The 26,191-nt window shown below is 40.0% G+C and overlaps 2 protein-coding genes across 2 annotated transcripts in view; both read left to right on the top strand.

Annotated features, from left to right (window-relative positions):
- LOC142951430 (zinc finger protein 385B-like) overlaps positions 1-17,189 on the top strand; it is a 31,784-nt gene extending 14,595 nt beyond the window's left edge. The window contains exons 2-8 of the mRNA XM_076092959.1: positions 8,540-8,694; positions 9,080-9,190; positions 13,134-13,320; positions 15,502-15,879; positions 15,972-16,174; positions 16,350-16,448; positions 16,959-17,189. Coding sequence (XP_075949074.1) covers positions 8,540-8,694; positions 9,080-9,190; positions 13,134-13,320; positions 15,502-15,879; positions 15,972-16,174; positions 16,350-16,448; positions 16,959-17,189 — 1,364 coding nt within the window. The remainder of the gene's footprint in view (positions 1-8,539; positions 8,695-9,079; positions 9,191-13,133; positions 13,321-15,501; positions 15,880-15,971; positions 16,175-16,349; positions 16,449-16,958) is intronic.
- A 2,371-nt stretch (positions 17,190-19,560) lies between these two features.
- LOC142951904 (dnaJ homolog subfamily C member 7-like) lies at positions 19,561-26,009 on the top strand. Its single transcript, XM_076093780.1, has 14 exons — positions 19,561-19,663; positions 21,527-21,615; positions 21,896-22,020; positions 22,175-22,288; positions 22,459-22,533; positions 22,711-22,829; positions 23,007-23,160; positions 23,505-23,669; positions 23,799-23,890; positions 23,979-24,052; positions 24,149-24,295; positions 24,387-24,542; positions 25,079-25,192; positions 25,288-26,009. Exons 1-14 carry the CDS (start codon positions 19,593-19,595, stop codon positions 25,323-25,325), a joined length of 1,533 nt encoding a protein of 510 aa, XP_075949895.1. The 5' UTR covers positions 19,561-19,592; the 3' UTR covers positions 25,326-26,009.
- The last annotated feature ends 182 nt before the right edge of the window (positions 26,010-26,191 follow it).

The following is a 26,191-nucleotide window of genomic DNA, read 5'->3' as shown; positions in this document are numbered from 1 at the left end:
TGAAATGCTGACTTGAATGAAAATATTGAGCTTCCGGCGACGTGTCTTGAAAATCAAGCAGAAAATGCAAAACCTGCTGAAATATGCAGCTGTTAGGAGACATGACATTGCCCAAAAATACAAATTCAAGTGCTCTCTATTAGGATTCCTGCAATACACTGTCAAGATGTGTGCACGATTAGATTAGCTGCAGTGAAGCATGTACGATTTAAGTTGAGGGTTGATGTTTCTTTCAGCCCTGACCTTTTTCTTAAGACGCGTGTTTTACCCAACATGATGCTATGACTAGGATATGTTTCAAAGATCATTACATTTCAGCCACTAAAAATACAGTATGTTGCTTATTAAAAAGGTTTTTAACCCTGTGAAATGGGTCTTAAACCTGAACTTGATGGCTATATCATGCTACAACACTGTGGCTAAAGTTAATGAGTCCTACAAAATAAATTTGCTAACATAATTCAGTTTTTTTTCCAATAAGTATGTTTTAATTTTTCGGATAGCATCCAAGACTGGTACTAACGTTACACATTGGATATGCAATTGTGAACAGGGATTTTTTTTAAACATAACCTGTAACCCTACCAAGTCACGTAGTTAGTTAATGATAAGCTAACACGCTGCCTTACCGCTAGGTAAGAGTGAAAGTATTTTCAAACCCCCAAACGAGGACCCTTAAGTGTCCCACACATTCATGCACACACGCATAAGCATTTTCATCATGATTGGAGACATTTATTAAAACGCTTAGTATGTCAGAGCTTGTAAAATGGCAATCGTAGATTTTTCAAACAAGAAAAAGAAGGTCCCCTCCTGAGCTGCATGTGTTAGCTGGCGGTCACTGGCGTTTGCCCTGCTGAAGTTGGTCGCAACAGTGCCACTTCCCGGTTGTAACCTTTGCTTATGTTTGGCTGTCTCAATATGATCTTTTATATCAGCATTTCCATCATGGGCGACCGAAAATGTAGCGTGTGCAGAATGCAGCATTTTTGTTGAAGGAAAGTGTAAAGGCGGAGTCGACGTACGCTAGGTTGCTTACTAGGTATTTAGCTAGTTAGCCTGACATGCTAACAATTGGCGCTCGCATGAGATTAGATAAAGGCACTGTTCAAGCCAGTCTTTGCACTATTGCTCTTGTGTTTTTATGATTGGAAGGGCTAAAAAAGACACAATTCTCTAAACTTTTTAAATGCTGAATGCCACTTTACTATAACCCCATGCATGCGTTGATGCTAGCTTGTATTCTTCATGGTATCCCTGATAACCATCTTTTGAGTTGCACCAGTTAGCAGAGATCCTGTGTTTCTCAGCTCTGAAGCCAAGACGCCAATGTACGATGCTTCAATCTACCTCCACTATGCCGACAGCCAGTGAGGAGCATCCAGACAGAAAGCTGCTAATTACTAAGTTCATGGGGCGGATAAAGTGGCAACAGAATTTAAATATCAATAAGTATGTGCAGCACATCTGCTGACTGCCGTTCAGCAGGTCTGATTAGACTCAGTCTTATCTCAATTCAAGCAGATGGAGGCAGTTTGTTTTAAGTGTGCTTGATAAAGACACACAGAACGTTATGGAAGGGCAGAGGGTTGGTAAAGGAAAGAAAACGCAACAAACCCTGCTCTATCTGAGCTGCACTGATAATACATTCACGTTCATTTCCCAGCAGATCGACCTTATCTCCTCGTGTTTGTTTGTCCCTTATGTCCACAGAATCTAAAAGTACATCACTGGCATTCAATTTGAATTTGGTGTTTACCTGTTTTTCAAAAGACAAAGTCTTCTCAACATAAAGAAGATACGTAAATGGATGCTCATAGTGAGAGTAACTCAAATCATGCATCACTAGACCATACCAAATATATTACTTTCCTAATGTACCAGACGGGGCACTTATAGGTTATACTTTGATGCCAGTATTAACATTAGACTAAATATGATGCCCCATCTGGAAAATCCGTGGAAATAATGTAAATAAAAAGTCACACCAAGCCGACAGCCTCCTGTAAAGTTCTTGTTGAAGAGATATGCATTACATTATCTGATCTGCTGGTTCGTGCCAGCAGTCTGGATGAAAAGACGCATGATGAATTTCAACTCCCCCTCATTGTTTTTAGTTTAATTCTCCTGTGTGGACAATAAGCGCTGCTTGTGTCCTTTGCAGAGTAATCACAATGTCCTTTTGATTTTTCTTTGACCAGAGGAAACTAGTCCCAGATTTCACCTTGAACAAATTCAATAGAATTGTCCGGACCCTGGGGTGAAAATGGGCCCACAGTGCTCCAGTAGAAAGTAGGACAGATTACCGCGGGGAGCCTGATCTGGGCTGGATGGTGCCCCGCAGGTAGAACTTCTCAGGAAGCTGCTGGCTCTGGCAGCTGTGGCTGTGTGACTTTAAATAGACGGTGACAACCAGTGGGAGAATTTGCCTGTTGGCCGCCAGTGGTGGCCTAAATGTACTTTGTCACAATAAAGATGATTTATTTAAAGACCACACAGTGCATGGCGAGGGCAGCATTTTAAGCCATCATGGAAATTAGGCTTTCACCGTATTGTTTCCAGTGGAGGGAGCTAAGCGAAGCTGTCAATGCCAGTTTTAATGGATGCTAATTCATCCTCCAGAGCTCATCATAAATGCCGAGCTCTCTGCCTGTTGTGTAAGCAATGAATGGCATCATCATTACTGCAGAAGCGCTGTGCGCTAACCACTTCTGTTTTATGACTTAGAAAAGCTGTGTGCTTCATGCTATTATGAAGTGGAAAACATACCATTCAATTTTCGTCATTTGACAATGTGTTATGCAGGCTTAACAGCAAAACCCTGTCAGAAGCGGCAGCACTTTTTAGCATTTCAATTCCACGTTCCTCAGAGCTTAATTCTGCCTATTTGATTAAACCGTTTGTTATGACTGAGTGCTATTCTGCAATAGAAAGATTACCGTTAGTCAAAGATACAGTGAGCGGGATCTGCACCAACATAATGCACTGTGCAGTAGTGACTTAATGTAATGCGTCAAACCATCTCAGCTATGCCAATGAAAAACGGCTAATTTTAATACTCATGATACTGTATATAATATACCATAAGTTTTTATGAAGTATTAACAAGAGTTGTAAAATGTAATGTCTCGTAATTAGAAGCTCTTCAGTCAGTTTTGTGAGCTTTTTCTATGCAGGAAGATTCCTGAGGGAATAAAGAGAGTCATGAGCCCAAAAGGTCACAGACCTGTGGGGTCAAATCAGTCTGAATCAAAGCTCTAATAAATGTACATCACCTACTATAATGTGAAAGATTATCTGCATTTTGTCTTGCTCTAGATTAAGCTTGCACCACAATGTCTCTGGTCTCTGCCACTCTGACTCAATTTGCTCCCATGAGTAAATCACTCCCAGAGCTGCATAATTCATTAAACATATTGTATTGGTGAGCAAAACATGTTTGATGCTGTTCCACATTAAATCCAGTGAAGTGAAGAAACGGCCCTTATTCAGTTGTTAATGTCACAGAGGAAGCTCATCAGGGGATGTTGGTCGGCGACAGAAATGAGAGCGTGCCTCAAGACCGCCATGTTGGTTCAGACTGAAGACTAGCTGAGACAGATGATCCCGGGAAATGCATTCACCATGAAAGGAACCAAAGCAGCCTTTCCTCTCATGCTTTTGCTCTGATTTGCCGCTACGAAATCATCTCACCCCCCCCCCCCCCCCCCTTTTTTCCATCCTTCATGAAAAGATGCCATTTCCTTCCCTCTGTGATTGCTGTGATGTTGAGTCACCCAGAGACTAATCCTGGAAATAATAGGGATTAAGCTTTTCCCCCGTTTTTTTTCAAGGTGCTATAATTTCTACAGCTCATAATCTTTTATCCCTTCTCAATACGGGAAGGTTGGCTGCTGTGACCTACACTCTCAGCCTCTATGAAGAAGCTATCTTCCTGCATAGAAAAAGAAGGTGAATTCAGATTAGCGAGCAGGAACTGGATCCTTTTTTAAATGTGGGATTACTTTTATTGTAGGAAGAAATAAAAGGAAAATCCAAAGTGACACGAGCCGTACTCTATATTGACTGTTTGCTAAACCCCTGCCAAGAGCAAAAGTGTAATGGATTAAACGGTGCATTCGTCTGCTCTGACCCGCAGTCTTTAGCATGTCTTGCTAACTAGTTTACCTACTGTTTAGTTTAGAGTAACATTAGCAGTTCCGTTCTGCTCTTTACTGGACTTTGGGATGTTTACACTCCAGCAACTCCAGCAAACGTTACCTGAGACAGTGTATCAATCAATGTGTGTATATATATATAAATATATATAGATCTATGATAAAATAAATATGTCTTCTACATGGGTCATCAACTGGTGAAGATGCTCTGGGAACCAGACAGACAACGCTGTAGAAACATATACAGAATAGAGAGAGGGATGCATACAGTAGTCGACTTCATGATGTTGAGTCTATTTTTATGTATTTTCTGCCTCACAGAATACAATAGTTTCATAAATCAGCTACATTTTTTTAAATGTATGGTAGTTTAGCTGGGGTTCTAGCCCACTTGTATGTGAAGGTATTCTCCATCTTAAATGGTTAACTCCATCCCTCTACTGAGCCTTTGTATTTTAGGTCACGGGCACAGTGATTGACTTCATGAGTTTGAGTTCATAAAGTTCTGAAGTGATGAGTAATTCTTTTTTTTACATTGAAAAAAAATCAAGGCCTTGCTGGTTTTAACACATTCCCAGCATGATTGGATGAAACTAATATAACTGCAGCTTTGGTCCATCAAAGCTTTTGTGAACCTTTCTGGATGAAAAAAACGAGATGGATAACTTGAAAGGGACCGTCCCGTCAGTACCGCGCTCCTTTTGTCGCCTGATGTTGTACAAATTCTCACAGATGATGCCAGTTTGTAGTTTGTTCAGCTCAAAACGCAGTTAATTAAACGTTTCGCCCTGCTGTGTTTTGTGAATATGTGCGTGGGAGATTAATGAGATCAATTTCAGATTTGTGTAGGAGAGGGAATCAATGTCCCCAAAAGTCATACTGACAGGCAGATTAAGCACATCGGCCTAGCGGAGGGAAAAACACCATCATCTGCCCGTGGTTGTCTCTCTCTGTCTCTCATTCACTTTCTCTCATTTCTCACTACTCTGTCATTCACTCCCAATTCCATGTACCGCAATTCAATACACTTCATTGGCATCAGTGGTACGTGAACGGTCCTGGTGGAGCATTTAAATGGAATTGGAATTCATCAAAACCAAAATTGAATCAGTCAAAATGTGTTAACTCGTGTGCGTTTTTGTGTATTTGTGTTTTCCACAGAGATCTGTGGTGCACATCACACATCCAGGATCAAATAAACAGTAATAATCAGCTGTAATCATTTCAAATTCTAATCTAAAGAGGACACGGTATGCTTGAGTGCCAGTAAACCACTAAATAAACAGAATTTACAGTGCAAAAAGAGTCTTCGCTTTACCCCATTTGTGGATGTTTTTCAGTGACTCTTGTTTTTTACTCCAAAGTAACAGATTATTGAGTCAAAACATCTTCACCTTAATTATTTGTCACACCTTTGTTTTGGACTTTCATACCTGCCTGTAGGTTTTCCTCTTTTGGTAGCCAGGATTTGTCGGTCCCTTCTCTTCTCTTCTCACTGTGATGATTCAGGCTGTTTTATTTTGGTTACGTCCGTCTCTACTCTGTATAGCGACAGAGATAAAACTGCCTATTTGTATTCATGGCTTTAAATCTGATAGAAATTCACTTTTCTTTGTGTTAGTGTGTTTGCTATCCGGGGTTCCAGACACACAGTTTCAATTTGGTACATTTTGTGTCTCTGTGGCTTGAGATTGTGAGGCAGCGCTGGTCTGGGGTTAATCCCTCATTTGCATGCTGGAGTTATTAGGTTGATCAGTCTGTTGACCCTCTGAGAGAGTTAAGTATTTTAGTCATCCATCTATTTTATTGGTTCGTACAAATTTATATTGAATGGAGCCACCATTCTTTTTTCTTTTTGTTGATACTTTTTTGCCAGGCTTGGCTGGGAATGGCAATGATGTTGGTCTGTCGGTCCATTAGTTTGGTCCAGACTGAAATATCTCAACAACTATTAAATGGATTGTAATGAAAATGTGTGCAGAATGAATGCTAATGAATCTGCTGACTTTCCCTTTTTGCACCATGCACCGTAACGTTAATGTCTCAACAACTATTGGGTGGATTGGCATTTAAATTTGGTAGAGACATTCATCTCCCCCTCCGGATGATTTGCAATAACTCTGGTGGTTCCTTTGCTTTACATCTAGCGACACCATTAGGGGAACCTTTCGATTCGTCCAATACTTTGGTTTATGAATACATACCTAAAAACTAATGACATTTCCATCAGCCTCAGCTGTACTTTGTGTTCAGTGCTAATCAGCTAATGTTAGCACGCAAACACACTAAACTAAGATGGTGAACATGGACATATTTCAGTTCCATATATAAAGGCGTCTGTTTGGATTACTCTGAATCAGATTTACAACAGATTCTGGCAGGCTTTTGTCATATTGACTGCCAGAATAAAAGTACCCTGAGGCATTTGAGCTGCAGGCGATGATGCAACAAGACATTCAGTGGTGTGTTATTATTACCACTGATGCTGCTCGTCGCCTAAAACCAACTCACCTACACAGAAAAACTCAACATCTTTAATCTCTCTAAACCTCTTTTCATATGACTCCTAAAATCCTAAAATCATATTCCCCCTGCAGTACAGTTCCTAACATTTCTTTGAGCATGTTTTGATTCTGCAAATGTTTTCCCCTTCCTCTTCCTCTGTTATGTCTGTCTTCTCTGCTCAGGCTTTAAGAACCATTTTGAATATGGGACCAGATTAGTAAAAGCATGCTAATGCTCAAGGACTTTCAAACCCGCCTCATCCCCTGAGATAAAACCTGAAATCCAGAGGTGAAAAAGCAGGAAATTGGGGGGGAAATTACTTTGTTGTTGCTGTGTTTTTCAGCACTATGAAATAACACAATTTGACTGGTATTTAAAGACTGACTGTATCCACTCTTTCCAGTATTTAAAGAAAAAAAACAATACATTTTATTACAATATATGTTTTGGTGCTATATATAACAGTCTCTTCACATATCACCTCGCAGATCTTTCCTAAATCCAAAGTTAGTGAGTCATCTCTCCTCATCCTCCAGTCGTCATCTGGTATGTTAATACTTCTGGCTTCAACAGTCAATTTCATTCGGTTTTTCAATGCAGAAGTCTCCTCATACCAGCCGATGCTCAAACTCCTCTTGGCATTTTCCGTCCCGCTAAGGCCAAACCTCCCCTCCACCCTCAGTAACCGCAGATTTGAAATCCACACCAAGTTAAGCTCTGTCTTTCAAATGGAAGTAAAACACTTGACATTGTATAAGAAAAAAGACAGCTACTTGCAAAGTGCCTGGTTTTTCTTCCAACGGAATGTACGTATGTACAAGTATTTAATATTTTGAATAATAAAAGCAAAAAATAAACTATTAATTCACAGTTATCATTTTTAATTGCAAGTGGGAAAACCTTCCTTGTACTCAATAAGCCTGAGCTTCTAGTGTCATTCCTTTATACCTGAATCTCTACAAAAAAACACTCAAGATTGCTTCAATATTACCATTTCAACAACATTCAAACATAAACTGACTCCAGATCCACTGCTTACTTACATTCATTTTAACTGTTATTTGCACATGACCTTTTACCTTCACCACGCCAAGACTTTCAGCATACAGGCATTACAATAATCCCCATGCTTATGTAAGACTGTGCATTTCAATGTGAGCCCACTAATGTTTACTTTGGGTCTAGACAAAGGTCAGTGCCGCGCTGCTCTTTAAAGCATGAGCAGTCTGAAAGCATTTAGGCCAACCAAAATTAAGCGTGATGAGATGAGAGGTCATGTGAAAGGAGACTTCAAAGCATAATGTGACAAGGAAATTGCTATGGGATTCATCAAAACAAACGCTTCATAAAGTAAAGTAATTCATGCAAGAAGACAGAAAACGGACGAGCAACAAAAAGCAAACTAATACGTTTATTCACATATAAATTGTACAGTAAATCAGTCTATTAGGCCTTGAAACTTCCTTGCAATTATTTTTTCTTGGAGTTGAATGACCAAATTCTGAGGAAGAACAAAACCACACAATCACACCCTCTAGTGCGGTGTTTAAAGGCCAGAGACATTTATCAAGACAAACTATGGACTTGTAAATCAGGAAAAGGCCACACAACACCTCATCATTTATCCCGTGCTATTACTGAAGTCATTAAAGCTTCACTGAGTGAATCATTCACTGTGCGAATGGGTCTTGATCTCATATGCTGTGTGCTGAACTCTGCCTTCATCTCTGTGAGTATATAAGGATGTGCAACGTCAGTGGCCTCAAATGAAAAAGGGTGAAATGTGTGTCTCTCCACATAAGCGTTTGAGATAGAAAATCTGAACAGAATGAAGCAGGAAAACAGTTGTCACAATGATGTAATCCTTCCTGCTCTAGGTACCCTCTCCCAGAGCCAGGTCCACCCACTCCTGGCCTCCCTGCCTCTGCCAGGTCGACACTTCCAGCCACAGACTCATGCGCAGCTGGAGCACTTCCTGCCACTCAGGATCAACCGCTCCTCGCCGCTCAGCCTCTTCCCCAATTTTAGCACGGTAAGAAATCACATCACATTTCTAGTAAGCACACATGATGCTGAAGTGATTCCAGACCCAAACAGAACCTTAATTCTTTCTTGAAACAGAAGGAAAGACAGAAGAGTATTTAAAAAAAAAAAAAAGAAACGCTGATAAAATTGCAAAAATGCCCATATACAGTATATATATATTCCATAAACAACTTGATTTTACTTAAAATGCACTTAGTAGCCATGCTATATAGGAAAATATTAATAGACTTAAAAATATACCTGGGTACTTTTTTGTTTACTTGGTTACTTGCTTTTAGGGGAACCTGTTTGCATTACTCTCTAAATTCAAAAGGTATCACCGACTTGAAGCAAGACCACCATGTTCAAGATGTGTGCATTTGTGTTCTTAGATGGACCCAGTGCAGAAGGCAGTGATCAACCACACCTTCGGCGTGGCTCCAGTGCCCAAGAAGAAACCCATCATTTCCTGTAACATCTGTCACCTGCGCTTCAACTCCACCGTGAGTCGTTCCATCTTTTTCTCAGATATCTCAGAGGAAAAAGTTTCTTCTCTTGAGCTCCCTCTGAGCTTTCCTCTGGTAAACTAAAATAAAACAAACGCTCAATGACGGGTCTGGATTTATTTTTAATTCACTGCAGGAAGGCGGAAAAATACCTTTGACCACTCTCTAATCTGCCTCTGTTTTCTGCATAATGTTGTCATCATCATCAACCTGTGATGCATTTTTATATATTTTAAATTGAAGTGTTGAATCAACAATATTTCACTTAATTCACTGTGAGACTCTCTTGATGTTTGCTGTCGAACAACCACATATTTGCAACATATTTAATGTTTTTTGCATCTTAATGGTTTAAAAACAATCTTGACGCAGGCTATTCTTCTTATCAGTCCAATCAGTATATTTATACAGTTTCTATTTACTTAATCGAACAGTGGGTTCATAGAAGGAAACCAGTCAGCTAGTTCTGTTGCTTTTTTCCTCCTTATCACACCTCCCCATTCATATGAATTAGGCTCCCACTCCTATGGACTTTGTTTATACATATTTGCATTTATATTGTTAGGAGGAACCTGGTTGAATGACAATGACTCTTCTTTTGTGAAAACTTGAAGAAAGCAGGACACTGGCGCGAGGACATTCTACTACCCTTACTTCCTCATCTGTCTCTTTCTCTCTCTGCTCTGTACTTTTGGACCAACAGTGATGCTGTAAGGAGTCTTTTTTTCTAGCTAACAGGCTCTCTCCTCCTCCCCTCTGTGTCACCTGCAGCTGAGCTGAGAGTGCTGGTTTACCCAGGAGTTGGATGCCAGGTTACAGGCAGGTACCAGGTCCCAGTAGGGGGCTGCGCTGAGCGGGTGGAATTTGTACTTGACAGAGAAAATTGACTAAAGGAATAGTTCAGAATATTTCAAGTCTTTTCATATTTTATACTCACTGCTTGTGTAGTACATACAGAAGGTTTCCTTTTCACAGTCATTCATATTTTTATTTTTTTTTTGTATGAGACGAGCAGCTTCAGGTTGCTATTCAAAGTTCAACGCAATTCTGAATCCACTGTTTGATACAAACTATGATTACAAAGTTCAACCAACGCTAAAATTATTTTCGAAGGTGATTGCATAGTAAGTCATGCTAAATTTGAGTGGTTATTTAAAACATTAACCATGTTTTCACTGCTATGAAGAAGATATATGACCATAATCACCAAAGTCATAAGGATTCACTTTCTGGAAGCCATGAATGTCTGTAACAAAATCCATGACAGTTGGACCAAGCAGCAACCTCTAGTTCTGAAAAGTGAAGCCAATGCAAGCCTAACAATTGGACTCTAAGTGCTTTATTGCACTGAATGAGGACTAAAAAAAATGTATGAAGACAAAGATGGATGGCTGTGAAAATGGTGTCTACTTATACTACGTAACCCACGATGTGCATAAAAAAAGCAATGGACTTGAAGACTTTCAAATTATTCCTTTAAGGCTGCTAAACTCACTGAAAAAAAGCATGAAAGATTCAAGCCTGAAGGATCACACATGATATTCTAATTCTGCTGCCCTTTTGTGGAAAACAGTTGTTGCTCACTGTGTATGAAGAGTTTGGGCATCAGTGGTGTGGTGAGAATGCATAAAGCAGCTTGAATCAAAGTCAGCGGAGGCCAAGCAGTCCTGACAGTCTCCTTGAGGATCTTTGCCGTCCTGGGACACTTTTTCTACATGTTAATCTCTTGTGAAGTTAACTATGTTGGAACATAGTGAACACATACTACACTGCCTTGCCAGATAGTATGGTAGAATGCAGATGGGAGCAGACTCTTCCGTCTGACTCGGTTGTAATTCATGCTGAATGATTAGTGTGCACTGACATTCAACGTGGCCAAAGGGGCCGTTCACCCTTTGCTCAGCCCTGTGTCCCCCCGCCACACACTTTGATCCATGGTGGTACCCTTTCTGTTTGTGTAGCAGCATAAGCTTAATGCAAAGTGTTGATGGGGAGACTCCTCCTCCCCCCCCCCCCCCCCCCCACCACCACTTTATGCACAAAGTCACTAAAGGATCACCTCTGCACACTCAGCTCGGACGCTGTACAGTGTACAGTGTGTGCTTGGAAACTGGATAATTTGAGCGACGACAAATTATCCAACAGCCTCGTGTGAAGCTAGATACTTGAAGCCTTGTTACACTGTTCAAAACTCAGACTCTCTGTTGATTTAGTTGTGCACTTGTGTCCTTCATATACAGTACAGAAATGCACTAGTGTGGCAAAAAACGTGCGCTCTTAAAGGTCAAGGCTGGTTATCTTTTATGTTTTTCTTATTGTTAAGAAATCCCATCAAAAGAAGAAAACAAAGAATTCTATAATCTGTCCAACTTCCCTACTTTGTCTGTGGTACTTTTAAAAGGTTAAAATAACTTCCGTAAAGGTCAAGGCTGGTTATATTTTATGTTTTTCTTATTGTTAACAAATCCCATTAAAAGAAGAAAACCAAGAAACAGCTGGTTACTGTCATTTTTACCGCCATATTGCTAAAACGGGGACTATTTTCAGAGGCTGATTAATACAGATTTGGCACTTTAATCAGTATTTTTTTTAGCACCAGCATGGTATATGTGTGATTGGTTAAATGAATTACTGTGCCCATGTTCATATAATGAAGGAACATGCAGTGTGGCTCATTTGTGTGTTTTTGGACAACAATAGAGGCTCTACGGCACAGGAAAGAAATTCATCCGGCTACTCAGACTATACTACTAATTTAACTTTAGTAAGTCATAGGCCTATTTTACAGAGGACACTCTGACATGTCAGTCGCAGTAAAGAAAAAGCACAGATGTAAATTATAAAATGAATGATGACATAATCCTATATAGCTGCTTCAGTTTCTCAGTCCTGGTGTTGTACATGCTGGCTCACTGTCACACTGTCACGGCTTACTGGGACACCTGAATAATATAATATTAGTAACACCTGTGCTGTTCCTACAATGACAATTAGAGGTTGTTGTGAATAAGGCCTATTTACCCTAATATATTTAATCATCAACAAACAGGTCTATTTAATCAATGCACATGTTGTACCATTTATGTAAATATGACAAATAATATAAATAACTCACCAGCTTCCTTCAGGGCTTTTAACTGCCTCTCAGGTCTTCATCAGCAGATGGAGTTTGCTCATTTGTCATGAAGATGTTAATGAGTATATTAAGCCAAGCTGCCATATAACATATTGTGCAGATAAATATTGTTGTAGAAAATTAGAAACAAAGCAATCAACAAACTGCTACTTCATTTCTTTATTATTATTTACTTTATTGCCGTTTGTTTCCTGAAGCTAAGTAGAGCATATACAATGTATAGATTTGCTGTGTTGTACGGAGATATTAATGTGTGTATGGATTACCAGATAAATGTTTTTTTGCTTCAGTTGTTTTGTTGCAGTCTTGGTGCACTTCTACTTGCTGGCTCTCGCTTTATCTACAACCATCCAGAGCCATTTTGGGCACTGCCCCAAATGTGTTTTCTCTCGCTACAGAGGAAGGCGCAGGGGGCATTTTGTGTTGCAGGATATGCACACGGGCCCTTTTGTGTCACAACGAATTAGTGGAAAGATGAGCCAGTGAGCTCAGAGGATGGTCATGAGATGCCATGAGCCCAACTGATGCTCATTTGTGCACAAACGTGACGGCGATGATGATCAAAATGGCGATGTGACTCTTCCTCCAAGTCAAATGCTCAATCGCATTATTTATCCCTAACTCCATGGATGCATGCGAAGCCAGAGAGATGGAACAGATGGAAAGATTACAGTTTACTGATTTCATGCTGTCCTTCATTAATTTAATCATGTCAGTGATTCGGTTCATACACTCTACACTGATTTTCTTCTCTGTTTGTTCTGCTCGTGTGTGTGTGTGTGTGTGTGTGTGTGTCATGGTCAGACCCAGGCGGAGGCCCACTACAAAGGTCACAAACATGCTCGCAAGATGAAGGCCTTGGAGAATCAGAGGAACCGGAAGAAGAACGGTCACAGTCCGACAACAACAAGAGGAAAAGACAGGGGCCGAGAGAGGGGGATGATGGGAAGAGGAGCGGTGCCCATAGACTCCCATTTGAAAGACATAACGGGTATAAATCTTTCTGTATTTAAAGGCGCCCCATCCTCTGAGTAATAAGTGGTAATTGGAGAGACGTAAGCACTAGTCTTGGCTAGCTGCCACTCAGCTGGCTAATTACCAGCTATTACCTGTCCTGCTATCATTGGCTCTGTCAGATAGGTAATTACTCTCATCAAGCAAAGATGAGAAGCCTTAAAGAGATAGTATTTGAAGAGAGATGTAGTGGTGCTACTACTTTTAGTTTGATTTTAGCTGTAAATCAACAGTGGCTCAACACAACTCCCACTTAGTTTCTTGTTCCTATTACAACAACACATTTGTATTGTCACTTTGCTAATGGACATGCAAAGTGTGTCGAAAATTATGGAAAAGTGCTTTTCTTTAATGAATCAATTTATAGTTTCAGCTCTAAAAGTAAGCCAAGTTTGAAAATAGCCTTGCAAGTTACTTTGATGCCCAACGCAGATAGAAGACAAAGAAGAAATGCATCAAAGTGGATTCAAAGTAGATGAGGCATCTCAGGGCCGTGTGTGGGCGTTTTGGTTAGAATTTGGTCTTTGAAGGTATATTGAGAATAAACGTCTGAGGACCAGTTGTTGTGCTAGCTAGGATATGCCCTCCCTGTCCTTGTGCAGGTGACCAAGCTCTTTACTTGTCTCTGTAATTTCGACAAAAAAAACACTGTAAAACCTGCCATGTGCAACTTTTTATTGTTGATGTAAACTGCACTTTGGCTTGTGAAAATCCCCCCAAACTGCTCTTTAATTCCCAGACAAAATACTGTAGACATGAGTGTCCTAATTGGAAGCTACAGCCCTTGATCCGTTCCATATTCTTAATGTTATAGCTATTGGTTGTTCTGCACCATTGCATACACAAGAGCTGCTGTGAGAGCAACAACTTTGCTGTCTTTTACACACTTCGCTTCTCATTCTGCCTGAATTAAAAATGTCAGCCTCTTCCTTTCTTTGCTCCGTCTAACGTTCCTTTTAATTATTGATCTCCCCCCTCCCATTTTGTTCCACAACCTATCAATTTCCGTCAAACCCCACAATGATAAGCTTGTTACGTTCAGCAGTTGCCATGGTTTTTGATTGATGGTGACAGAGAGAGCTGCAGCAGAGGGAGCGAACAATTGACAGAGAGATGGAGGAAGAATGATTGAGATGGCGGGAAAAAGAAGGAAAAGATACTAAAATTAAAGAGAGATGATAGAGCAGAAAAGAAAGTCGGGAAAATATAATAACAAGATTAAATTAAATAAAAAAATGAAAGGTCGTCTGCACAAAAAGACAGATAATATGAAGGAATAGAGGATTACATTAGTCAAGAAAATCTATTCATAAAGTGTGTAAGATTCTTGTATCGTTGAGGCATTGTAAAACTGTGCATTAAACGTCATGAGTGATTTTTCTGATATTTTAGACGGCACACCCAGTTTTAGTAGCTAAACTAAACCAGCAGAAATCTTTGAATTTTCAATTCAACAGAACTTTATTTATACCTGTACAGGTAATTGTATGCTGCAGCTCTCCATCCAGATCAGCAGGCGTATTAATCACACAGCTAAAAACAACAAGCAAGTGCTAAAATCTTTATGAGCAGTATATAAACGTTTAAAAATGATTATAACATACTATAATGTAGTTGTAAGCACATATATGTTTATTAATGCAATTTCCAACAACTTCAACTCCTCCTGAGGGCACTTCAGGAGGCTGGTATACAAACAGATAATGAATGACATTATAGTAAAACACAACTGTAATAATACATTAGTGTTGTCTTATGAGAAGTTATAATTGTTGATAAATACTGCATAATATTAACGCTCATTATATACTATTACAGCCACATTATAGTGTGTCGTAAACTATTTTGTGAATGTTTATGTACTGCTTATGAACGCTAAATAGGGGGACTTAAAGTGAAGTGTTAACAAAAAAACTTGATGTGTGTTCACTATGATAATATTGTCAAATACCCCAAATGTTGTCTTATCAGTAAATCACCACAAAATTGCATAAAATTCAAGCAGCTATAATAAATACTTTGTCATCCACATAATAATGCGACCTTCGTTTTTACTCTGATTCTTATCCAGATAAAATACAAAGAAAAATATCATATTATAAAACCAATTCTAAATGGGCTCATAGTGCAACTTCTATGTTTATTCATCCGTCCACAGGGTTAAGTGCTTCTTCCCAACCTGCACAGCAGCAACCAGAAAACATCCAGGAAAGTTTGCTGGCACCCACCACGCCCACACAGCCTTCATCCACAGACTCCTCTTCCCTCCGTTTTCCTCAGCTCTCCCCACAGATGTCCCCTGGCACTCAGCTCAGTGATCTACCTTCAGACAGTCCACCTGTGGAAGGGTGCAGCCTGGCCACCGGTTCAGCCCCACACTCTGACCGTCAAGGGAGCGCCACGGGAGGTGAGGAGGAGGAGGAGGTGGTGAAGGTGGAAGAAGCTAAGGAGGCCAAGAGCGACAAAAAAACTCTTCACTGTCCTACGTGCAAAGTGACGGTCAATTCCAGCTCACAGTTGGAGTCTCACTGTAGTGGTATGTTCTAAAATGCTACTGCTATTATTTATTAAAAGTTAGTAAGGTTATGAATCTGACATTCAGTTCTCCTCTTTGTTTGGCTGAATCAGGCTCTAAGCACAAACAGATGCTTGATGGTCACAACAGCAGCCAGTCAAAACGCAGGGTCAAGATGACATCATCGCCCAGGCCCACCAGCCGAATGAAGCAGCGAATGAGCAACAAGACCAGAGCGGTTGTGGGTGTATCCAGCCAGCCGTTTCACTGTGAATTGTGCCAGGTGTCAGTCAACTCAGAGACACAGCTGAAGCAGGTAAGTGGGTTTATCCTGATATAAGAAATGTGACTAATTTTACTACTCACTAAACTGCTGACCACTGTATAAAATCTAAAAGTGTGGAATCCCTAACCTTTGTGCTCTGAAGGAAAACTACCCAGTTTGTTGGCTGTCCCGAATGAATCACTTTATATTCCTGTTCCCTTTTTAGCACATGAGCAGCAGGAGACACAAAGAGCGTTTGGCTGGGAAGCCTGTCAAGGCGAAGTTCACACCCTATAATAAACTACAGTCCAGTGCTATCTTAGCGGTGAGAATTAGTTACACAGTCACACACACACACAGGAACATTTGAAAGAAAATACGCAACACATACACACACTCAATAGATGCAAATGGTAAGCTCTGCCTCGCACATGTCAACATACTTGCAAGCCCAATGGCTGCTTAGTGATTGATACAAATAATATAGATATATAAATAACAACAAATGGCTTCTGTTTGTTAAGTGAAAACCACCACTTTGGTCCAGACTAAAATATCTCAACAATTATTGGATTGCCATTCAATTTTGTTCATGCTTCCCAGATTTAATGTGTCTAATCCAAATACCTGCACAACTAATGACGTTCTCATGTACCTTAGCTGTACTTAATATGTAATGCTAATTAGCAAATGTTAGCACGCTAAACTAAGATGTGAACATGGTAAACATTATGCATGCTTAACATCAGCCTGTTAGCATTTAACAGCTTGACTAGCATGGCTTTAGAGTCTTAGTTTTGTTTCGACTGAATGTGCCTCTTGTCTTTGCTGTCAGACTAAACTGGCCTTGCAGAAGCAGCTATCTAAGGCCCTGCCGGCAGGGTTCCTGACCAACCACCTCAATCGAGCTGCTTTGTGCGCCATGGCGTCTGGACCCTTGGCGCTACGGCTGCCGCCGTGTCCCACAGCCTTCATCCATGGTCCCCTGATCAGCCCCACACTCTTCAGGCCGGCCCCAGGACCTCTGAGGGCCACACATGCGCCTATTATCTTCTCTCCTTACTAGCAATGAGCCATGCTAGGCTAGAGGACGTACAGTAGAGTGGATCTAACCTAGCCAAGTCTGGACTAGCAGAAGAGATTAGCTTGGTCGCTGAGGACAAAGCATGGGACACCCTGAGGGATACCAGTACACTATTATGCCATGATGGCAGCATATCAGCATGTCAAGTTTGGCAGGCTCAAGTCATAAGAACCGTATGCACAATCCCCTGGTGTGGATTGAGATTTCAGTGCAGACTGACCAGTGAAGGACCATCGCTCAGCTGTTTTCCCTCAACAAACTTTTGAGTGCATGTTCCCCGGAGTCTGGACCCCTCTTGAAGCCATAAGGACAAAGATATTTTAGTTTTATTTATAGGACAATAATAGACTAATACACTAGAGTGTGTAAATGTTATGTGTTTGTTGGCAAAATTATTTTTATTTCAGAGCTTTCTAGTTGTACTCTGAGAACAAGTACAATACTTCATTCCTGCTTTAGTCTTCATAACCAAAATGTAGGAAATCCAGATTGAAAGTGGCTATTTCCATACAACCACCCTCCTCCAATGAAAAAACAAAGGAGATCCATAAATTCCGATTGCTGAGGATATTGCATCTCAACAATTGTATATCTTTACAGCCATTGTCTGATGTGAATGCCTTCTCTTTATTTTAGATGAATACATGTTTCTCTCTTGCTCTCTGTGTTATGAGGTGACAATCAACAAACACCCTGATATGATGCCAAGAATACTCGCCATATGGAGACAGACTACATACAGTATAATACATACAATGAGATGGTTTCATTTAAAGTTATTAGATTTATGTGGATAAATAAGACGATTTACAGCTTGATGCTGTTTGTGCAATATGAAGATACAGGATGCTGTGTGTTATTCCCCAAAATTGTAATGATTTATTCACAGATATTTAAATGTATCTTTGATGTCTTTATTAAAACGTTTTTTTGTCATAGAGCTGTATTAAAAGAACGTTCTTTAGAAATCCCCTCCCACCTTATTGTGCTGAATCATCCTAAGCAATATGTGTTTTTGAAGTGTCACCTGGTAAAATGAATGACAAGTGTAACTGTGCATCAATTGCAATAATGTAAATGATTATGTGCTAAAAATGTCGATACTGTATTCTATATGAACTTATAAATAGTCATGTTTTTTTACACAGCTGTGGTGTTTCTTTCTTCATATGCAAAATATGAGTGCCTTACCATTCATTTTAAATATACAGTGAACACAAGCTTACTTCAGATATGAATATAGTTATAGACAAGGACACTGAAAGGTCTTTGATCAAGGCACACTCTCTAATAACTTGTATCCTCAGTATGATACTGTTATTATATCACATGAATCAAAGGTCAGAGAATATAAATAGCCAAAGAAAAATATATACATTTATTTTGATCAAAATGAATCAAGTACAGTATATCGTATAAATAGCGGTGAGTCACTGAACTCCTGCAGATTTGAGATAGAACACTGACCTACTGATAACCACACGTACAGATACAAGCAAAGTGACACTTAACATCAATCCTTTCGCCAGACTGAAAACTATATGGTGTTTGAGTATAACCCATACTTTGTGATACTCTTATGCCATCTAGTGGTGTTTTGTAAGCAAGAGCAAGATAAGATAACCTATAGATAGGCAGGGAGATATCTGTGATATTTTTCTGCACTAATATACATTTATATCAATATAAAAACAAAAAGTTATGAATTTAAGTAGTTGCCATGCTTTTCATAATAATCAATGGTAGTACAAAAAAATTAAACGTCATCTAAGTATCTTTATTATTGATGCACCAACCCAAAATGTAGATTTAGTTTGCTTGCTGGAGAGTAATATCTGGAAATACAGTGTTGGACATTAGCCTATATATGTACACAATTCGCAATAACATGTCCAATTGTTCATCTGTGAATCATTTTGGCCTCTAAATATTGGCAGTAGCATCCTGGTCACCACAAATACATACAAGCATGTAGAGCTTCAAGGTGTCAGGTGAGATGACAGGTGGGTGTAAGTTCATGATTTCGTGGAAGAATGTAACGTGATACAAGCAGAAGTTTATGGGATGGTTTCAAATGGAGTTTGAGCCAGGCGAGGTTTGACGCAATAGCACATTACCGGTTATTTTTAGTCATTTTTTGTAACATCTATTTTTGGAATGCTAATGTATGCCAGATTTGATTAAATAAAATACAAATATTTTAGATACAAGGCTTGCTTTGGGAAAGCTACATTTAAATATATGTTATAGTTTTAAATGCAACGTTTTCCTTTTTTTGTCTGGCCTAGTTTCTCATGACCTCAAAAATAAGAAGAAGGAAAAAAAGCAATCACCGATTAGTCCCCGGAAATGACGTCGGTTCGTGTTCGTCCTTTCCAGCAAAAAATGGCAGCTGTTGACATCGACGTGCCGGTGGACACAGAAGCTCAAATCCGCAATCCGGAGGACATGGAACGGTAAACATAAAATTGTCCGCTGGGTTATGTTTCGCTGCGTGTATAATGTGAAGATAACCCGGGATTCACTGACTGAACTCAACCGCCGTTAGCTGACAAAGGCTCCGAAACAACGGCGCGACCAGCCCGGAGACGAGCTAACGAGGCTAGCTTTCCGGGGGAGAAACGGCACATTTAGAGTTGGCTAAATCTTAAGATTTTATTGGTTTTCATAAATGGCAGCCGGTGGCGTTCTTGTAGTTTCGATGGTTCACTTTAGAACCGCGAATTTGGGATTCTTCAAAGTCACTTCCCTTCACAGTGTATTCGTCAAGAGAACCTAGCTTAAGATATTCAGCGTGTCTTGAGACATGCTACAGCTAATTTACGGCTAACGTTATCCAACGAGCATTGTGTTGTGTGTCTCGTGGATTAATTAACCTTTCTGTACGGACATATTTTAACATAAATAAAGAATTAGGTTAGTCTTTTGGTGGAAAGATAAAATCTGTGGGTTTCCCCTTTCTAGAAACTTCCATAAGAGGCTGACGGACGGAATTATAGCTTTATACTTGGTGCTCCAACAATCAGATAAAGTAATTTATTTAGTGAATCATCTAAAACGTGCTCAGGTATTTAAACGTCCGCGTTGTGTTCGGGTTTATCTCATATTAATTCAGCTCCCCATAATTCAGCTGTGTTACATACGTAACGTTAAGTGTGTAAACGTGGTTTGAGATTGAAATAATCCAAAATACCAGAATGAGTGAATTTATGCCAATGCATTAAAAATGAGTCTGTGTACAGGAAAATTAATAAGGAAAATAAACTGCTGGTGTCGGCGTCACATTTGTTACCAAAATGTTGAATTTAGAGTTGGTTTGATAACTAAAATTCAACTGTAGGATCAATAGCGTTTAGTAGCTAAAGATACATTTAAGCTCCCTAAACCTGCAAAATGTAAGGAGTTTGGTGATAATATTCGACAATTTTTTTTAAAAATAAATCTGAAATATTATATATTGGTAATCCTGAACTAGAGGGAACCTATTAACAACAATTTGAGCTGTCCAAATTCAAAATATTTCCAAATGACAATGATCTATTAGGCTTCTAATACAAATGTCTCTTTGCTGGTGCCTTTTTAGTCTTTATTGGGTTTATTTGCACTTGTATGACATTTAAAGTAAGTACTGTGGTTTCACTATTCACCACCTAAACCTGAGCCGCCTGCTACCTTCAATATTTGAACTATTTATACATATTTGACTTGAATTCTAGTCTCAACTTTTGTACAAAACAAAAGTATTTTGTGAATATTATATTCCATGTCTGCTAATATACTTCCCAATATCCTACACACTGGACCTTTAATTCCTCTGCAGGCATTTATAGCACATTTTTAAATTGTATTTATTTATCATGCCCGCAGCATGTGATGTTAACATATGTTTAAGAGAATACTCCATTTAGCTTGTACATCTTTTACAAATCTAATCCTTAAAGCAGCTGTGTGGCCTAACTGCGATAGACCCGCATCGCAGATGTTTTTTGCCTAAAAGTCGAATTTTCTTCTATGCACAACCTTAGTTACAATTGAAAACACTGACTGATGTCACTGACTGGTGTGGCCCCGATAGCAACACTTTAAAATGTGAATCAGAGTTCGTCTACCATTTAACACATGGCACGAAAGTTAACTTTTAACGATTAGTGCTGCAGTAAAGCAGTCATATTCTGTACATCTTGCCTCGTGGAGGGCTTTAATTGGTTGAGTGATTTATCGCGTACAAGTTTTTTTTCATATTGTGTCTTCTAACTACTGACATGTTGGTAAAGCATCTGTTCCACCCTGACTTTGGTTTCTGTTTTTCCTCTCTGCAGTCAGGCTGAAGGCTTCAAAGAGCAAGGAAATGCATTCTACAGCCAGAAGGATTACTCTGAGGCTTTCAACTATTATACTAAGGCCATAGGTGAGGTTACCACTAATTACTCTTTACCTGTTGTCCAATCTTTGTACATACTCTCCTGTTGAGAAATGCCGATGGTCTCCTCTTGTGACACCTCTCCCAACAAAACAAATAACAATAAATAATTGAGTCAAGAAATGCTCCCTCAATGTACCTAAAAACGTTATCGGGACCATCTTGACTTCTGCCATTTGTATGGACTTGCAATATAATTGCAGTATTCATTAGTACCCACATCTCATCTTGCCTGTATGACATGGGGTTTTCTTTCTTTCATCTCAAGATGTGAGCCCCAAAACTGCCAGTTATTATGGCAACAGGGCAGCCACCCTCATGATGCTCTTTCGCTTTCGTGAGGCCCTAGAAGATTCCCAGCAGGCTGTGCGGCTGGATGACTGTTTCATGAAGGTCGGTTTGAACGTCACCTTCATTCTCATAATTGCCCGCCACTTATTGTCTCAACCCCCCACCCCCCCTCCCCCCACCTGCAGAAGAGTGCACAACATGTTGAGGTTTTCTGTACACGGTCCTAAGAAGGTAATGTGCTCCTCCTGTCCCACAGGGTCATCTACGTGAGGGCAAATGCCACTTGTCGTTGGGAAATGCCATGGCGGCTAATCGCTGCTTTCAGAAGGTTTTGGAGCTGGAGCCCAGCAACAGAGAGGCCCAGCAGGAGGTGGGGATCACCTGAACTGTTCACAATGTATTTAATGTATTAACTGTATAAGAGTGCCTTGAATTACATACTAAGCACAGACTTGGAGCGAAAGTCTGAATCCTGCAACTCAAGCTGGTCTGTTAACGTTTGAAATAAAGTGTTGATGGATAATTGTTGTTATATTTCAGAATAAGACTGCAGCGACTCTACTGGAGTACCAAAGAATGGCGGATGTTGGCTTTGAAAAGCGGGATTTCAGAACGGTACTTTACACACTTTCTCTTTTTTTCACCAATCTCTCAAACAACACAGCTCCATCTTAGCCGTCATGTGATCAGTTGTTAGTATAGGCAACATCTAATGTAATTTATGAACGTTCACGAATGAATGTGAAGCTAGAGTGTAACAGGTACAGTGAAGCGTTTCTTGTTCTGATCCAGGTGGTGTACTGCATGGACCGGGCCTTGGCTGTGTCTTCTGCCTGCCACCGCTTCAAAATCATCAAGGCCGAGTGTCTGGCTCTGCTGGGACGCTATCCAGAAGCCCAGTCCGTAGCAAGGTAGGAACAACTGGTGGTAGGTTCATGGTGTGTGTGGTAGTTTGGTTACAGGGATGCAAAAGTTCATTCATTTTAAGATTTAAAAAATGAGTACAGAGTCTACTTTAGTAGCTGTCCAGTAAGAAGGATGGATTTCATTAACGGATTCTTCTCTTTTAACAAAACTCTATTTTCCAGTGATATCTTGCGAATGGATTCGACTAACGCAGACGCGCTCTACGTCCGAGGCCTGTGTCTCTACTACGAGGACTGCATCGATAAAGCTGTTCAGTTCTTTGTTCAGGCTCTGCGCATGGCACCTGACCACGAAAAAGCCCGGCTAGCCTGCAGGGTAAGAGGATCATATTGTCCTCTTATTTCTCATTTCATTGGAAGAAGAAATAAACATGCATGCGGCTGCCAGAGGGTGGTAAATATACAGGAACTGTGATAACAGAATTTGTACGGGATTTTTTTATTTTAGACTAGTATTTTGAAATTTCTTATGTAAGACAAATGTACAGAGCACCTTTTCAAAAAGGCTAAAACAAATGGACAAAAAACATATCTGTTCCTACAATTCTTACAGTTTAAATGGCATGACAAGGCAGCTTAACACAGCAAGCACTGCAAGTGTGAGTAAATGTTTGAAAAATAAATAATAAATAGGATTGACTTGTTCTTTTCCCAAATCAGAACGCCAAAGCTTTAAAAGCCAAGAAGGAGGAGGGCAACCAGGCATTTAAGAACTGCAACTATGAAGCCGCCTACAAGCTGTATACTGAGGCCCTGACGATAGACCCCAACAACATCAAGACCAACGCTAAACTCTACTGCAACAGAGCCACCGCAGGATTAAAGGTACCAGTCGGAGGCATTCATCAGTCATGCGGTCTGATTATTTGCCACAAAATTGCAGCCTTCCACAGTGCTCGTGCTTTTCTAGCCCTTTAATGGGTTCACTGTCATTGACTTGTTTCTCATCAACAGCTGAAGAAACTTAATGAAGCCATTGAAGACTGCAGCAGTGCAATCAAGCTAGATGACACTTACATCAAGGCCTACTTAAGAAGAGCTCAGTGGTATGCTACCCAGTCAATATGAGTTAATTTCTCCTAATTTGTGTGTTCAGCATTGAGCAGTTTTCGAGTGACTTTGTCTGCCCCGTAGTTACACGAACACAGAGCAGTATGAGGAAGCTGTACGGGACTATGAAAAAGTTTACCAGACGGAAAAAACATCAGGTAAGCTCTCTTTTTCTTCTTCTTTGTTTGCCTTTATCCTAACTGATACTCTAGCTGGTCAAGTTTTTCACACACTCACATTTTGTATTCCTCTAGAGCACAAGCTTCTGCTGAAGACTGCTCAGCTGGAGCTGAAGAAGAGCAAGAGGAAAGATTACTACAAGGTGCTGGGGGTCGGCAAGAACGCCACCGAAGAGGAGATCAAAAAAGCCTACCGCAAACGGGCCCTCATGCATCACCCAGGTAGGCCTGTCGGCCTTCGCACAGACATGCAGGGAACCAACTTTGATTACATTTCACGGTTATTTATCTGAATTGTATTGCGGTGTTGCAGACCGCCATAGTGCAGCGACTCCAGAAGTGCAGAAGGAGGAGGAAAAGAAATTCAAGGAGGTTGGCGAGGCCTTCACTGTGCTCTCCGACCCGAAGAAGAAGATGCGCTACGACAGTGGACATGACCTGGAGGATGAAGGCTCCTTTGATGGCGGAGGTAAATGCTTTACGGTTATTCTGGTCTTTGGTCAGATTTACATTCAACCTGCAGGTCATTAGTGGGATGAGAGGGAACATTTTCACACTTTTTATTTTAAAGAAATGCATTTCAAAACGTGGTGATATGCTTCTTTAGAAAGTCAACTATTGGGTGCTTTTAAAGAATAGAAAGACTCTTCATTGATGACTGAATAGAGCTTTTTCACTGCAGACATTTTGACTTATTGCAGCAAAAGCACAGTCGTAAATAATAACTTCAATCTGGTTAATTGTCAAAATGGCATAAAATAGTGTATAAAATAGGCCACAATACTCTACACAGAATATCATGACATGGATCATAACTTTTAAGCACTACACTGAAGTCAATGAGCCTAAATAATCCAACTGTATAACTTCTAGTGGTTCCTGTTTTCTCTCTGTAGTGTACATACACACACTCATAAAATGCGTGTACAGTTCCATCTTGTTTTTCCAGAAGCTCTTCATGACCAGCTAACTCCAATATATTTGCATTTTCTTTTTTTTCCCCAGATTTTGATGCAAACAACATCTTCAGGGCTTTCTTCGGTGGCCACGGTGGTGGAGGAGGAGGACATGGAGGAGGAGGAGGACATGGAGGAGGATTTAGTTTTGATTCCAGTCCAGGTATTTAGACATCGTTTAGTTTATTTAAGAACAGGAACATTGATCAAAGTTTATGATATTAACGTAAATCTTTTTTTCTCCTTTTCCCCCCCAAGACTCTGGGCCTGGAAATTTCTTTTTCCAATTTGGCTAAAGTGAAGGATCATGCGGGGGGGAAATGCAGCACTGCAGTGGAAAAAAATAAAGTTGGACCCACAGTCACCTCCTGATGCTCATCCTCCTGAGTGTCTTGCAAAACCTCCCCAATATTATTTTCAAATGGTTTTTGATTATTGCATTCACTCCTAAATTTACTCAAAAACAGTGGGAATGATAATTCAGAGACTTTAGTGAAGAATTAACATTGTAAATAAAGAAGTGCTTAAGAAGTCTTTTTTTTGTTTTTTAAAGAGGTTTGGATCAGCTGATCAGAGCATGTCCCTGTTGCCAAAATCTAAATATTAGATTAAAATAAATCTTATAAAACTGCCTCAACCTTCCTAAAGGTGACCAGTTGTAAGAAATGCATTGGAAGTTTAAGCATCATGGTTGATTAGTTTTAGAAGGCATAACATGGCATCCGTTTTTATGGTTCTCCTGGGACAGCATGTCTCTATAGAGCAAGAGTCAATGTACTGTGGAAGTTCAATGTCAAAACTGACCTCAGGACAGCCTGTTTAGGACAACGCTGGTCTCTTGCGAGTGTCGTGTTCAGGTTTTATTGGCTCATTTGCCAAATATAGAATCAATGTGCAGGGTTTTCGTTTCTTCTCCATGCTGCATTGTATATGACTCGAATGTAAAGTGTTTTGTGTCCATAAATTGTTTTCCTCCTTCAGTCTTCCCTCGGTCTTTATATTTATTGTACTGTATATTCTAACCTGTGTACAGTCGAATGCCAGTGTTCATTGTCTTCCTCCTTTTTTTCAGAGACTCATTTCTAAATATTTTCGTCTTTGTTCTCACATTGTACAATGTTTTTTTTTTTCTGAAACAGGCCAAAATCAGCACACACAGCAC

Source organism: Anarhichas minor, unplaced genomic scaffold (genome assembly GCF_050575085.1).
Source record: "Anarhichas minor isolate MPS153535 unplaced genomic scaffold, ASM5057508v1 ptg000017l, whole genome shotgun sequence".
Taxonomy (NCBI): Eukaryota; Metazoa; Chordata; class Actinopteri; order Perciformes; family Anarhichadidae; genus Anarhichas; species Anarhichas minor.
The sequence above is the reverse complement of the archived record's forward strand: the minus strand, read 5'-3'. Positions and strand labels throughout refer to the sequence as shown.